Here is an 11,981-nt window from a genome sequence, read left to right on the forward strand (position 1 = left end):
ACTATTTTGAGAAATTTTAATAGTTATAGTTACTATATATTTGTCAATAGGATATTCTCATAATGAATATAATATTAGAATTTTTCTTTGATCTGCGACTATCGTAGTAAATGACAATGTATTTATTATACTTTAATTCAGGACATCTAATATCCCATAATGCTAGTTGAAAGGATATTGGGTATGATTTAAATTCTTGCAGAATTAATTATTAATCAATATGTAATCCATCAACTATGGTAATGAGTTCGAACTCTGCGATTATAATGAATGAATTAAACGATTGGCCAAGGGGTTTGAATGAATAAAAATAGGTGTCTCTTAAGTCTTTCATAATTCAATATAATATTAGTAATAAGTTAGAGTTTGACAATCAAACCGTACTCTAAAAGTTAGCCAAGAGATGAAAAGATGGAAGGAGTTATATTTTTGTTCTTCTTAAGTTCTTAGTAAAAATATTATTACTCAATAAAGAATAATCAGGAGCTATATTTCATATTAAGGAGTGTTGTTAGATGCCAATCTTGATTAGTAAATTTAGTATAACTAATTTACTACTTGCTTAGTATTGAGCCTATAGGTCAAACACTAACGATTGTTCTAATCCTTAATAAAAAATTATTTAATAATTATTTTGATTTGATCAAATAAAATATTATTATATTCTTTGCTAACATCATAAATATAATAATATGATAATTGAGATTATTAAATAATTAATTATTTATTCTATGATGAGTATTAAATATGGATAAGATCTTAAATGATTCTTGTTAGGAAATTATTTAATTTTCTAATTTATTTGTGAACAATACATATATTAATTATAATCACAAATTATGCTATTTCAAATTAAATGACTTATATAATGGCGATCTCATTTATTGTTATAAACGCTAAATTGAATAAGTCATTTTTACTTTTAATTTGGAATTAAATGAGAATAAAATCAGATATTATCGTTTGTTTCTTAGATAATTATCTTTTGGATTTTAGATATATTATCTTTTGGACTTTAGATACTATTTTATTTGGGATTTAGGATTTAATGGATGCCATTCTCAAATATAAATAGGCATTCAGGGTTTCGGTCCCAACATATCAAAGCCGTCTTTGTTGCTTTTTTCCCATCAAAAAAGTCACAGTTAAGCCGTCTAGGAATATAGAAGGCTTTGGTTGAGGAAGATCGAAAGAACCACAAGATCCAAATTCTTCCATCAATTTTTGACTCTTATGAATAAAGGTACGCTTCCGCATTATGATCTATTTTTTGTAATTTAATATGGATGATCTGAACTAATTGAAATTAATTTATTTTAACAAGTAATATTAGAACAATTCATAATTAAATTATCAAAATATTCGATTTTATTTTATTGGATCAATATATATACATATGCGTTGTTTACGTATAAAATTGTTGCGCGTTTGGTGAAACTGTTTCCACTATGCGCGTGCGTCATATGTGTATATGTATATTAGTATTTTCACAGATGCATCATGAATTCTTTATTATGTATGCGCGACTGTTCGTGACTTCGTGTATATATATATATATAACTTTAGTACTGTTTCGACATACAAGTTATTGTGGCCATTTAGATTACTTTATATTATTATTATTATTATTATTATTATTATTATATATATATATATATATATATATATATATACTTTCGGCGGCTTATATATATATTTTACTGTATTCATTTTTTTTAATTTGATATAGTAATTGATTAATTTTGAAAGATTAGTACAAAGTATTACTATGATTGTTTCGGATCTAATTGTGTATGCCATTAATTTGGTATAAAATTAATTCATTATCTTTTTAGGATATAAGAATTAATATGTATATGTTATTTATGAGAATATTAATCGATAAAAAAGGAGATTTATATTTGGCTAAAATTATGTATACATATTAATAATATTTGAATAATAAAAAATATTATTTAATTGTTATATAAAAAAATTAGTAACAATTTGGATTAGTATACCCATCTATTTTATAAAGATTTAGTTTTGGAATAAATTAATTGAACATTATGTTGCCAAAGTAACCTCTTTTGTAAAAATTGATTTATTTAAAACATTAGGAATATGGTAATATGTAATTCATGCGAATATTGATCGGCCCAAAGGAAAGTTTGTATTTGGCCGAATTACATACACATATTGATGGTAAATACATATTTGGGTAACTGATTAAGAATAAAGTAATACTTATTATTTATGTGAACAATAATCGACCCAAAGAAAATTTATTGTTTGGTCAAATAATAAGCATTGCACACTTTTGTTTATTTTTTATTAATTATGCGGTCAATAATCAGTCTAAAGGAATGTTATTGTTTGGCCAATTAATAGAAAATATATGCAGTAATAAATAGGTTGCGAAGTTTAAGTTTTCATGTACGCATTAAGTCGGTCCAAAGAAAGGTTTAATTACAGTTAATTTTTCTATCCAAAGATTGAAAATTAATGTTGTTCTATATATCTCAATATAAATTTTTCTCATTATTTAACTAATTTTTATTGCATGTTCTATTTGTTCTAATCCAAAAAATATGGCTTTATCTACTAATGTTTCTACACAAATTAGCAGTATTATGGTTCAAACTTTAAAGTTTGGAAGGATACCGTGGAGATTGTCATTGGTTGTATGGATCTAGATATAGTTCTTCAAAAGGAGAAACTCACTTCCACTCCAGAAAATCTCAATGAGGTTAAAATAGAGAAGTGAGAGAGATCCAATTGAATGAGTATTATGATCATGAAGAACTCAATTCCTAAGGCGTTTCGGGGCTCAATTATTGAGGATAAAAATGCCAAACAGTTCCTAAAGAGTGCCTTTTCTTAAAAATGAGATTGGTAACATAAACAAACACCAAAGTTTTTTTTTCTACCTCCACATATACAAATAGTCCAATTTTTTGTGAAGAATTGTTGATGTAAGGAGTTGCAAGAGATTTTTCAGTTAAATCCATCGGTCAAGAAGTTGACAACAAGGATCAGTTTCGGTGTGGATACACATAGTACTTTCGTACTATCGAAGGAAAAAGTTTTATTCAATAGCGTACTCAGGTATTGACATCTAATCCGTCTTATTTCTATAATATTTTAAACACAAAACAGATCATTAAGATTACTTTATTACTTCCGCTACGTGTTATGAATACTTTGTTCAATTATCAAGCAAGATGGCAGAAATTAGACAACGCAAATGCCCATTAACTTTTAACATAGACAATATATGGTTAATCAATAGAATAAATTATGCGAAAAAACAAACAATGGCATTCAAATTAACTTCTATTCCAAAAGTATTTCGTATAGTTATAAACATTCGTCAGTACAGTATTTATATATGTATATTGTGGATAACATTTTTTATTATGTGAAGATTCTTAATTATAAATTCAAACTACCAAAATATATGAGGTTAAGTGAAAATTTGGTCAACATGACTATGTACATCTTTAGTACCGATAATAATATAATGCAAAAAAATTTTTTGGCTATCTTTATTTTTAATTTTAGTTATCCCTATATCTAAAATGTTGGCTTTATGTTAGAAAAAATTTAGTTCACATTTATGACATAACTGCAGCTAGGGAGAATATGTTTTGTCTTGTACTTCAAATATTATGATTATTAAATATATAATTTAAATGAATGTATAAATTTAAGATATTTATAAAATGAAATTAAAAAATAAATAAATAAATTCTTAAACTTTATTATATACTAAAAATAAATGTGTCATTTTCTAAACTGATTGTTTTCTCTTCTCTCCTTTTCTTTTTCTATTTTATCTCTATTCAAACAATAAAGAAACATAATGAGTGACAACAAAGAACTTATTTGTGAAAGCAGAATTAATTAAATACTGATTTATATATTCTTCTGTAGTGCAAAATCAGGAGATTGGAATTGATTGATTATTCTCATGGGGTTTAGGATGTCAATTAACTTTCCAAAGGAGAAACTTAAGTCTTTAAGAAAAGGCACTCTTTTGTGTTAATTTTATGTTACTAATCTCATTTTATAATTTTCAATAAAATTATAAAAGATATTCCATTTTAGCACTTGTTTTCAGAACAGATAAAGTGCCTATGATTTGTTCAAACTTTAATGTAGGTGAACCATGTGACTCATGCTATTGTCTGCGTTGAACGTTTCTAGTCAAAGGAGACACATCTTTGGTAAATCAATGCATCATAATGCATGGATTCAACCAGATAGAACTTTGAGGAGGAGGAAGAAGGGTGTGGGAGTTCTTGGGCCCAACATGATTCACTTTCAGCTTTGCTATGATATCAGCTCACAAGAATTTCTTCAATGAGTATGAGACAAGCAGACCACTCAAAAAGATTCTTCCTAACACTAATAACCATGTATAACTGCACAAATCTAAGAAAACTACTTGATTTGAAGACATCTGATATACGAGCCTCAACCGATCATTTTGAAGCAACTCCATGATATTGTAAGGCATCCTTTCATTCAACTACTCCTTCACCAATGATAATTCCTTACAGGAATGTGTTCAAATCAATCAAATGAGTTTCTCCAAAAGAATAAAGAATCTCTAAACCAACTAAAGTTGTAGAAGTAATAATTGATACCAATATCAACGATGTCATTTTGTCGCTTCAGAAATTCTCTGTAACCGTTCCACAACTACAGGAATATCCTTTTCAGACAACAAGGTAAAACAAAAACCAAACCATCCAGGTTCAATGCAGTGACATGAGGTTCCAGGGGTAACATTGATCTTGGCTACATTCAAAAGTCTATCCCAGAGCTCAAGCTCCCCTTTTTCACTGTAAGAGCGCATCAACGCACTCATGTCAGCCCAACAGTGAAATCCCCCGTCACTTCTAGCACACTCAATCCCTAACTGCTTCAGTCTTGCCACAAATGCTTGGCACATTTTCTGAAGCCTTAATCTGTTAATCTCAATGAAATTTTGCATAAATCTTGCATCTGAGAGCATGGAGGTAAGCAATTGTTGGGTTGGAGCAGATATTGAAGATAACCTTGCCAGTTTTTTTGCAGCAGCTAGGACATTCTTGTTGCAGGAGTAGATAACACATGCTTTATAACTTGGAACAGATATGTCATCTGATAAGCCATATACTATATGGACTCTTTCTCTGTCATGATCTTCTACTTCCAAGATTTCTGCCATACTCACAAACTCCTCATTTCCATACGTAGACCCAGCATATATTTCATTAGAGATTATGTGGATGTTCTTCTCTCTAGCAAAGTCCAGTAGACTGAGTAGCGTTTCATGACTTAATAGATTGCCAACAGGATTTGAGGGATTTGTTATTATGATTCCACGAACTTTTTGACCTCGTTTCTTTGCCTGATTGAAGGCTTGGTCAAGTGCAGCTATATTTAAGTTGAAGTTATCAGCACTGCGGCAGGGAACAGGTACTATCTCCACACCAGTTCGCCATTTTGCAGCCCCATCAAAGCTGCATAATGTGTCAAAAATAAAATACTTATTTCTAGGGTAAAAAAATAGGTAATGAAGTGGGAACTTAAGGTTATTGAAAAAAAAAAAGCATAAGAACAGGAATTAAGTTAATGAAGCAAAAATTATTGTTACCTAGGGCTATGAGGAGTGGGAACTAGAAATGCATTTCCATAATCTGCTAAGCAGAAGCTAAGAATCTCGATTGCAGGGTCAACACCAGAAGTTATTACCATCTGTGAGGGGTTGAAGAATACTGAATTATCGACAGCTTGGGACATGAAACTTGCCACAGCCTGCAGGAATGAAGAATTATGCACAAACATTCCAAGTAAAAAAAAGAAACAAGTACGAGAAAATGAATAAATATGCTATCAGCATCAATGGGAGAAAGAGCTACAAGCTGACTACCATTTTAAAGAAAACATCAAAAGGTTTAATCAAAGATAGGCTAAAGAAATAGACATTTATTCGTCAAATCAAAATTGTATAAAGATGCTTGTTGCAAACAAAGTAGATAAAGGATCTTCGTTTGGGAAGTTTACAATCATTTGTTCTGTCTCTATTTTCACTTGTATTTGCCTTCCCAATTACATTTGAAGATGTATCATATGTTAAATTATGTATTCATGAACCACAGTTCAACATGGATGGACTCGGGATTGCTCCCCTTTTTTTTTTTTTCAAGGAGCTCCATATAGTGGTAAAAAATGGCATTTGTAACATACTGCATCAACCTATTTACAGTGTTTTGAAATTGCGGTTATGGCGTGGCGGGTTTTGACCTTGCCGCCATATAATGGTCGCCGCAACGTCATTTTTACGGCGGGCAAAATGGCGGCCGCAATTGTGGTGGCGCCATGGCGGAACCCAATGTAAATGGCGGAAATTGAGGGGTTTTTCGGATTTTTAAAAAAATTCCGAGAATAAAATTCAAAACATCCCCTGATAATTACTTCGAAAGACAACAAAGTCCTTAACAAAAAAAATTTAACGCGGCCTCGACAATTATTTCGAAAGAACAACGAGGCCCTTGTGCCAAAAAAAAAAGTTAATGTTTTTTTTGGCATAGGGGCTAATCAGTCCCAAAAAAAGTATGGACCTCGTTGTCTTTTCGAGATAATTGTCAGGGACCAGGTGGAGTATTCACTCAAAATCTGAGGGTGTTTTGGCTAATTTAAGAAACTTAAGTGATTCCTCTAACCCACTAACCCTAATAATCAGCCTCTTATTCAAAAACTCCCCCCTCTGCCTCATCTTCACAAAAATTTCTCTCCGTAGTCTCTGTTCTCTGCGATGCTACTTTCTGTGCCACCGCTCTCTGTGCCACCCATCGCCGCCGCTCGTAGCACCGATCATTACTGCCACTCATCACTACAGCCACTCTTTGCTGCCACTGCTAACCACTGCTAACCACGTTCCCTCCCTATTTCGTACATCTTGTTTCAACTTCTCTAGTCCTAGTCTTTTCTTTTCTCTCTTCCCTGCTGCCCCTCCTTTATAGATGTTATCAATAAGCAGTGTTAAACCTCCCTTCTTCCAATTTTTTTTTCATTCAGTTTACTATTTTCACTTCTAGATAATAAACGTGTTAATTTGAATGAAGTTAATGAGAACTAAAATTTAGATAGTTTATAATTTTTATATTTTATGTTTTTTGTTTTATGGCTTTCTTATGACTTTTGACCTATGATTTAAACTTGATGCTATATTTATTTGCTAAATTTACTATTATATTTACTATATTAATTAAATGCTTTATGATTAAAAAGTTGCTTGTATAAAAAAAATTTATAATTTATTATATTTATAATTTTTTTGCATATGTATTTTGTAAGTAATCCGCCATTTTTCCATTTTTCATAAGACTATCCATTATAATTTTATGGCGGATTTTTGACTTACCGCCATGAGCCACTATCCGCAATACAAAAAACTATGCCTATTTATAATTATTAAAAGAGAATCCAAGTATGATACAACGAGAGATATCAATGTGAAATTGTGAATTATTATTTCTTCCTCCAAGACCTATATTATTTCTTCTTTATAAACCCCGTTTAGAGCCATAGTCCTTGCCATGAATCAACATTACTTATCATCGTTCTTATCCCTTTCTTTCCTATATTTCGATGTAAACGACTCTGCAATGATGCCTATGCCTGTACCTAAAGCGATCCATGCCTTCTTGATTCCAACAAGGCCTTGCATTGAAGGGCCCGCAATCCATGAAACAAGGGTAACCTGATTTAATCAGGATTTCAGATTTGTTGATCACCGATGCCATTATGGTCTTTCTTTTCCTTTGGCTTCTTTCTTTCATTGTGTTTGCCAAAATTTATTATTTCTTTCTTCTTTAACTTAGATCTATCTTACAGTATTAAAAGCAAAGGCAAGCATTATTTATGTAATAATTTGTTAAAGGAACTTACTTGCAAAGTGAGATGTCTCTGTAGACGGCATTTAGTTTACAAGAAATATACCCAACCACTAATTATGTGATTCTATTAGCATCTCCATATGACTGTGATTGTCATATTAGCTTATTAATAAGGTAGGTGCTCCTAGGCCAGCAAAAGTTTTATTGTTGAAAATAAATTAGATCTTTCTCTGCAACTTTAGTTTTGTTTTTCTAGCTAGCAAACTCAACTTCTTTAAATAAATGAATAATTCTCAGTTAGCCAATTAGTCTAATTTCGAAAGTATTCATTTAGTATTATTTTTGCTTCTAAAGTTTTGTCCCCTCAAGGCCTCAATACTAAGGGACTTTTTAGACCATTCCCAAAGAAATGGAAAAAACAAAACAAGACAGCAGAAAGGTAAGACTAACGGAAAGCAATGAAATTAGCTCATAATCCACTTTTGCTTGAAAGCAAAGAAAAAATAATCTATAAAATATACTATCACACACTAGAATGTATTTCATTTGAGCTGATCTCTTTGATATGATCACTACTCAAGACAAAAAATATATGATGTCTAAGAGGTAACAGGTAAGAACACTTGACTTAACCACGAAAAACAAAATCCTTAACAACACCTCCTGTAAGAAAGCAATGAACTAATTTGTTAACTACCAGTACACGTTCTCTTTGTATTTTTTTAATTAAAAGATATTCTAAACAAATAATTAATAAATAGCAACTAGTGAACAAGTGTTAGAATTATTTGGTGTAGCAATACTGTTTTCGTTAAAGATAAACGTTAGCGCTCTCATTCTCAATTTCACTTATTAAACTTCTAAATTCTAATCACTTTAGTTGCAATGTTACAATAATAATCAAACAAACATAAAAATAATCAAGTCAACATACAATCAATTTAGTTCATTTTCAACGAGAAATAAGCAGAGAAATGGTCGAATTAATTACCACTTTCAACTTCATGACTCCATCAAACGGTTGGCATCCAGAAATCCCGGTAATTCCAATCCCGGTAAAATCTCCTCCTTCCTCCAACACAGCGCCACTTAAATTCTTCTCCATCCAATCTTCCACCAAGTCCACACAAATCTATACACAGAAATTAAACTAAATTAGATTTATTAGAAAATATATATATATGATTGGTCGTGTAACAAAAAAACAAAAACACAAACAGTGACAACGCCAAAAAAATGAAAAAGAAACTGACCTTGTTATCTCCAACGGCGAGATGAATTACACCCTCGGGATTATCAACCTCATGGTAAGAATTCTCCGCGGCTTTGTATAAACCGGCGTAGTAAGGCGAGTCGGCAGCAAGTGAAGCGGCCCGACCGGAAAGGAAAGCGGAAGGTGTGGGAGAGGAAAGATGAGTTCGGGAGAGTGAGCGCGGGTGGACGGAAAGTTCTGGAAGGTTGTTGTGAGAGGGTGAGGGAGTTGAATTGGAGTGAGGCGAAGTAGGAGGAGAGTTAAAACGGTGTCGTGTTCGTGTTTTGACGTAGAGCTGAAATAGGTAGTAGAGTGCACAGGGGATTACAGAGCCCAAGAAGAGTCCCCCTCTGCCTTGAAAAACTCCTTGAAGAGGGACTATCACTCTCATGGCAGTTCCTCCTCCGCCACTTGTTGAGGAGGACGACGACGGCGGTGACGGCTGTGGCTTCTTGTTCTCCTTCCTCGTCATTCTACACGCTTCAGAGCTGAGACGTGGCTTATTGGGTTGGGTTTGGTTGGGTTAGGAGAGACGGAAACGCAAGAGGGGGAGAGTGTGGAATGTGAGAAGGGAAGGGGTTTTGTGATTTGGATTTTAGTAGTAGTAGTAGTAGTATCCTGCTGGTCATGGTGTTGAATATTTTGCGCTCTGGCTGGCTTTGGTTTGATTCAGATCTTTTGAATGAGGACAAAGTGGGACTCAATTTCAGGCTTATGTCCAAGTGGGACTCATTTTTTGCCGCTCATTTCTGCCTTCCTATTGCTTTGCTTGGTCACTTGCCTCTTCCCCCCTCTCTTTCAAATAACTGAATATTCTGTCCATACAGCTCCATACCCTGACGCGCACCCTCCCTACCCTATTTCCAAGCTATATTCATTAATCATTGCTTCCTTCTTCCCAAAATTCCGCAATAATTTTATTTTAGGATAAACTACTAAAATCACACTTAATTTTTAAAAATATTAAAAAAAACCATTTTCACTTTTTTTGTTGTTTGAATAACATTTACTTTTGATCAAAACAAAAACATCTCAAATGTTACAAAACGTGATAAAACTAAACTGTATAGAGAATACATACAAAAAACAAAATAAAAGTTCAATCTTTAGATTTTTTATTTTTCAAGAGTATTCTTGATCATTGATAAAAATTTTTCATTAAAAAATTATTTAACGTAAAATTATCTAATTTTAAAAATAAAATTATTTTATTTTTTAATCATATTTATAAAAAATTACATCAAAATTCAATTTTTAAAACACCTTTTGAAAATATATCTTAAAATATTTTAAAAATATTTTTATCATTAATAAAAATAAATAATATTTTTATCAACGTATTAAAAATACAGAGCAATTTTGGTAGGTTAACCTTCATTTTATTATCTAGTAATCCTAGATATACAATGGTTTTTGGTAACCAAGTTAATACATGTCTGAAAAAAAAAATGCATGCGTCCATCACTAATTCTTTGTCTTTGTGCTTTTTCATCACAAATATTTTATAATAATAACATGTTTTTTTCAACTTACCTTCTTATTAACATAGTAAATAACGATTTTTAGTTATCAAAGATAATGAATTTTAGCCATTAAAGATTTGATTATTGACAAAACTAACCATAAAAAATTAAATTAACTTAATATGAGAGAGAGAGAGGTGACAGCTACGATTCTCTCCATGGTCGTCGTCCTCCTCTCCTCTTTCCTTTCTCCATATTTTTTTTTTGTTTTTGTTTTTCTCGTCTTTTTCTCTCTCTTCTTTGCGATGAAGGTAGCGACTCATTTTATCGATTTTTCTCCTTCTTCCTCTTCTTTTTATCTTTTCTGTTTCTCTTCTTATGTGTGTGTTTTTTTTTCAAAAAAATTTAAAATTAAAACAAATAAATATGACATATTATTTAATGTTCTTCGACAATCTATTTTTTTTCATGATATTTTTAATTTTTTTAGTCATATTTTATAATTTTATATTATTATTGATTTTTTTTGCTTATTAATGCTTCTTATTTCTTGAAAAATAAAAATTCTTTTTTTTTTATTTTCTAAAAGAAAAGAACTTGACAATTTTTATTTTCTGATGTTCTCCTTTTTTTTTTATCAAAATTAAGAAATTGAAGATGATAGTGCAGGATAATTTTGATATTTAATATATTTTTTTAATAGAATTAATATAAATTTAATTATTGAATATTTTTGTTTAACGTAATTCTTTTTTCATAAATATAAAGTTAGTTTAATTTTTTTATAATTAGTTTTGTCTGCTATCAAATCTTTAATGATAAGAAATAGTTGTTTACTCTTCAATTATTATTATATGATCATTTCATAAAATTAAAATTAACGTCACTTCTACTTCATTTTCAATATTTTTTACTTTACTTATTTTAAATTAATTACAAACCAAAATAAAATTAATTATAAATGAACTAAAATACTATATTTAATAATTAACTATGCTTTATATTTTATATCTTATGAAACTTAGATAGAAAATTTTAGACAAATATGATACTAAAATGTAAAAATAACACACACACGTGTTATGAATTAAATAAATGTCACGAATATTTTAAAAATAGAATAATGTTTCCGTTGATCTTTTAGTTGTTTCTTTTTCCCTAACCCAACCCAAGGCATTTAGCTCTCTAAAGTCTAACGCAATCTTTTGAAATTAGTTTTGTCACTTGATTAGAATCCTTTAGCCTAATGAATTTTTATCCTTGATTAAATTAATGTTAAATTTATTCAAATATTGGCAATCTAATTCACTATTTTTCATCTTTTATTTCAAGTCTCCTTTCAACAACCAACATTATACACGAAAAAATAGCAATCAACCCATGCCGTGACATCTT

At 30.7% G+C, this 11,981-nt stretch overlaps 1 protein-coding gene across 1 annotated transcript; it reads right to left on the reverse strand.

The window, feature by feature from the left end:
* Window positions 1-4,131: 4,131 nt before the first annotated feature.
* LOC130963369 (probable aminotransferase ACS12) lies at window positions 4,132-9,907 on the reverse strand. Its single transcript, XM_057889496.1, has 4 exons — window positions 9,125-9,907; window positions 8,863-9,003; window positions 5,627-5,787; window positions 4,132-5,492 (listed from the first exon to the last, which is right to left on the reverse strand). Exons 1-4 carry the CDS (start codon window positions 9,593-9,595, stop codon window positions 4,646-4,648), a joined length of 1,620 nt encoding a protein of 539 aa, XP_057745479.1. The 5' UTR covers window positions 9,596-9,907; the 3' UTR covers window positions 4,132-4,645.
* Between the last annotated feature and the right edge of the window lie 2,074 nt (window positions 9,908-11,981).

This window comes from Arachis stenosperma, chromosome 1 (genome assembly GCF_014773155.1).
Source record: "Arachis stenosperma cultivar V10309 chromosome 1, arast.V10309.gnm1.PFL2, whole genome shotgun sequence".
Classification (NCBI taxonomy): domain Eukaryota; kingdom Viridiplantae; phylum Streptophyta; class Magnoliopsida; order Fabales; family Fabaceae; genus Arachis; species Arachis stenosperma.